This window comes from Asparagus officinalis, chromosome 6, assembly GCF_001876935.1.
Source record: "Asparagus officinalis chromosome 6, Aspof.V1, whole genome shotgun sequence".
Taxonomy (NCBI): Eukaryota; Viridiplantae; Streptophyta; class Magnoliopsida; order Asparagales; family Asparagaceae; genus Asparagus; species Asparagus officinalis.
Window position 1 is genome coordinate 40,911,340 of NC_033799.1, and position 5,016 is coordinate 40,916,355.

The 5,016-nt window shown below is 37.6% G+C and overlaps 1 protein-coding gene across 2 annotated transcripts in view; it reads right to left on the minus strand.

Moving 5' to 3' along the window:
- The window catches only part of LOC109844690, a 17,213-nt gene extending 14,980 nt beyond the window's left edge, over positions 1-2,233 (minus strand). For both annotated transcript variants that reach the window (XM_020413804.1, XM_020413805.1), the window contains exon 1: positions 2,027-2,233. In XM_020413804.1, coding sequence (XP_020269393.1) covers positions 2,027-2,111 — 85 coding nt within the window. In that variant the 5' untranslated portion in view covers positions 2,112-2,233. The remainder of the gene's footprint in view (positions 1-2,026) is intronic.

Here is a 5,016-nt window from a genome sequence, read left to right on the forward strand (position 1 = left end):
GACGAGCTGTTAGGGTTGGGGAGGCGAGTGATTTGTCCGGCGAAGGGAGGAGGGCGCAGGAGCTTGTGTGCGGGCTGAGAGAGGCTTAGGAAGATGCTCTGTATATTTGGAGTTTCTAAAACCGGTATGTTTAGCGGGTTAGGTGCGTGTATGAAGAGTTTAGTCAATTTATTAATGTACACTCGCTCCGTGAGCGGTGAGCCCCTCTGACTGACATCAGACAAAATACTTGTCGAACCTTTACTTTTTTGTCCCGACATCCACCGCGTGAAGAGATCCCAGCAATTACTAAACCTTAAAAGTTTGTTCTGTATTAGATGGGAGTATTAATATCCACGCGTTTCGTGAGCCTAATTGGTATATAAGAATAACATGCGTTTCGATTCTCGAGTTTCTTTACTTTATAGTATGAAATTTTTAAGGGAAAATCCTCTTTTAACCCAAAGTTTTACCCACACTTACTTAAAAACCCATCCACTTTTCTAAACCCCAATAAACCCATTGTACCCATATGACTTAGTTTTAAACCTAATGTCTATCATACCTCTCTATCTTTATACTGTATTTTTCCCAAAATTAAAAAACTCAATATTGCCTTTTCTCTCTTCTTCTGATCATCGCTAACATCAGCAATGACGACGATTGCCGGAGAAAATGGCGGGCTGCACTCATCTTCAATTACTCTCTCCTTCTCTCCCCTCCATTAATTTCCCCTCTCTTCTTGAGAAATCTCTCTCCTCCATTAATATTCTATTTCCTTATGTGGGTCTTCATTAGATTTGAGCCCAAGATACTCTCCAGCTCAAAACCTCTTGTTCTTTAGAATATTCTAAAGAACAAGAGGTTTTGAGCTGGAGAGTACCTTGGGCTCAAATCTAATGAAGACCCACATAAGGAAATAGAATATTAATGAAGAGAGATTTCTCAAGAAGAGGGGAAATTAAAGGAGGGGAGAGAAGGAGAGAGTAATTGAAGATGAGTACCAAATTAGGGGTTGGTGAAGTGCGAGAGCAGCCCGCCATTTTCTCCAGCCATCGTCGCCATTGCTACTGTTAGCGATGATCAGAAGAAAAGAGAAAGGGCAATATTGGGTTTTTCAATTTTGGGAAAAATACAGTATAAAGATAGAGGTATAATAGACATTGGGTTTAAAACTAAGTCATATGGATACAATGGGTTTATTGGGGTTTAGAAAAATGGATGGGTTATTAAATAAGTGGGGGTAAAACTTTGGGTTAAAAGAGGATTTTCCCTTAAAATTTTCATACTATAAAATAAAGAAACTCGAGAATCGAGACGCATGTTATTCTTATATACCAATTAGGCTCATGAAACGCGTGGACATTAATACTCGCATCTAATACAGAACAAACTTTTAAGGTTTAGTAATTGCTGGGGTCTCTTCACGCGGTGGATGTCGGGACAAAAAAGTAAAGGTTCGACATGTATTTTGTCTGATGTCAGTCAGAGGGGCTCACCGCTCACGGAGCGAGTGTACATTAATAAATTGACTAAACTCTTCATACACACACCTAACCCGCTAAACATACCGGTTTCAGAAACTCCAAATATACAGAGCATCTTCCTAAACCTCTCTCAGCCCGCACACAAGGTCCTGCGCCCTCCTCCCTTCGCCGGACAAATCACTCGCCTCCCCAACCCTAACAGCTCGTCCCGTTGCCTCCGAGTCGTTGCCACCTCCGAGTCCTGCTGCCGCCTCCGCATCGCCAGCACATCCGACTTATCGCTGCCTCCGAGTCGTCGCCTTTTAAGAGAACATAAGGAGATCTTTTAATTATCTTCTATCCGGCCCCTACTTTCAGAGCGTATTAAACATAAAAGTAAGCATAAAATGTTCAAAAAGACCGAAAGCATAACTCCCTGAGATGAGGCGAGCCGGAGAAAGATTTTCAAGAGCGTCTGCTAAATTTTTTAAAATGGCAGGCCCGGCTTGAAATAAGCTTTTATGCGATAACTTTTCGAATCAGAAGGGAAGTGACAGAAGAAAATCATTAAAAATTCTCACCTGATATTTTTCCAACACCTCCCAATCCAGTGTAAGATCCTGAGATCCCGGTACTCATGTCCTCGTCTTCATCGTCGTCGTACATCGTCGCCGGTGAGTCCTAGATCTGAATCTTGACGAATTTCAGCTGCCTACAATTGAAAGAGGAGGCGGCGGCGGCGGCGGCGGCTAGAGTTAGGGTTTTTGTTCTTCTATCGTCTGGATATAGGCGCCCAAAAATAGGAATTCATGGTACTAAGACAGGTAAAGATAAATAAATTAATTGATTGTAGGGTTTTTGGTATTAGGCCCTTCAATCTTCAAAGGTCACAAATTTGTGCCTTAAATCTTGACAATGCATATTAGTCCCTTAAATCTTGGAATTGCATATTAGTCCCTCCAATCCTACCGAGTCTTGCGAAATCAACCTTATGTTAGTTTGGTAATGAAAAAAACAAAATCATGATTGGGTTGACTACAAGCCAAACACTGTTAATTATCACATTACCCCCTCTTCTTAATAAAAGATGTAAAAATCATCTCCTTTAATGTTTCAAACAATGGAGGAGAAGATTGTAGATTCCTTAAATGAGAATTTTTGAGTTACGGTGTTTTTATGACCATTAGGGAAGAACTCAAGTGAATTTGATTTTTTTTTTTAAGAAAGTGGGTTTTTGGTTGAAAGTATTATGAAATGGATTTAGAAAGTTTACAGAGGAGTAAAGCCCTAATTTTGCTTCTAATATTTAGATTTGACGGAATATTCTACTCAAATAAATGTATTTAATCATAGGGATGATTTCGCATGACGTCATATGATTTGAGGGACTAACATGGAATTCCAAGATTTGAGAGACTAATATGAAATTATTGAAGATTTGAGGGATTAATATGTAAAAAATCCGTGATTGCAATTACGTTGTCAAAGCCCTTGTCCGAGTACAAAAAACATTTTTTTTTTCTCTATATATATATATACTTCATTGCTAAAAGTGGCTTTCATCCCATTTCCAAGCTCAAAAGCTAGGAAAATGGATTCCAAAGAAAAGTCTCATTTTGGGTGAACATTTCTATAGATTTATGCCCCCTCAAACAAAACAAACAAAAAGAAGAAGAAGAAGACATTCTAAGAAATTATTAACATGGCGGAACCAAACAAGCACTAAATTTATAGGATGCTTATCCGTTTAGGATTGTTAGGCTAGGACAATTGTCCAATAATCATACATCCTAGACTTCTGATTAAGACTAAAAAATTTTGTGCTAGATATTTTGATAGACTTTTTGAATTTTTTTGATTGAATTCTTCAACAAAATGGTGGAGTTTTGGACTACATTTATACTCATGGACTATGTGAATTAGGATTGTGACAGGTTTGTTTGGTTCGAAAGTTGGTTTATTTGTAGAATCCATTACAATTGTTTATCGATTACAATGAATTCAAAAGAGTTAAATCTTTTTTAGCTTGACAACTAGCTCTTCGGCTTGTGAAAGAGATTAGAGTATATTTGAGATGGTAATATTATTTCTTAAAATTTAATCATCTTCTAGGCTTGTATTGTAGTATTTGATGATTAGTTTTTTATGCTAATTCATGATTTTCTTTTGTAGATTCGTACGAAGAAGAGGAATAGACTAACTCATAATAAACTTCATGACTTAGTCTTTGTCAAGTTCAATGCAAAGTTGAAGAACAAGCATGCCATTATAGATAGAGATCCTTTAACCGCCTACGATAATGAGGAAAGGGTCACCGAATGGTTGTTGGGTGAGGAGGGGAATAATAGTGATGATGAAGTATTTCCGGGAGAGTGTTTAACTTTTAGGCAAGTTGGAGATATTTCGGGAGCTAATCCAAGGAAGAGAAAGAGTGAAAGGTTATAAATGTATTTAAAAAAAAGAAGAAGTCGGGACCATCTTCATTGAAAGGAAAAGAGCCGATGGAAGATGATGAGGAAGAAGAGATGGATGCGTTCTTCACGGAGTCGGATGAGGATGCTAATGCTACTTTTGAGGATGATGATGAAGATGGATTCTAGACTTTCTAGTTATCTTATCTTTTATGTTATTATGGATTTGCTCTTGAATGTTAAACAATTTTAAACTATTTGTAGCTTTAAAAACTTGTTTGTTTGTTTTGATTTGCTTATGTTTGATATGAATCTTGTGAGTTGTGATCTTCATTCTATATGTTATATCTTATATGTTACTTGCTTTATTCTTTACATGCTATTCTATGTTTACTAACAATGTTATCTTATTTTGTAGGTCAAGCACCCAAATTGTTTCAGGATGCAATCGAGAATCAAATTTCTACAATCGGTTAGTGATCCTAAACATCATATATTGTTTACTTTTTTATATGTCTAGTCTATAAAATTTATAAAGTATGTTTATATTGAATTTAGGAATGCTTAGATTACATTTAGGACATGATATTATACATATACGGATCACCCGATATGGCAATCCGATATTTAGTCCATGTCCCCCGATATATCCCCGATTTCCGCTATCCGACATGGATTTCAGCCGTCCGACATGAACCCGACATCTGATATTTAAAACCTTGTGTACTACCTCTTACAGTTCAATAGGTAAACATAATTACTAAGTTCAAAGGAAATATAAAAAAGTGATTGGCTATTCAAAAGTTCAGGAAACTAAGATCTGTGTTAATAAACTATGACTTATGCGTGTTAGCAGCAGAACATGATAAACATAATTTAGGCTTTGGTTTGTCAGGCTCTGATTGGAAAGATTGCAGGTTTGAAATTTTTTGGGAAAGGGGGAGGAGAGGGGAGGGGGTGAGGGAGGAGGGGGGGAGGAGGACTGGGGGTTTCCTTTGGACGGAGACTTTTGATAGTGAGGGTGCTGCCATTGTTGTGTTGTGAATAGAAGTGTTTTCTGTGGTGGTGGAGTTGAGGGGGTTTAGGTTTACTTATAGTGAGGAGGAAAATTAAGCAATGGTCCGTATTTTCTTGATAATTTGTGTGGCGCAATTAATTAT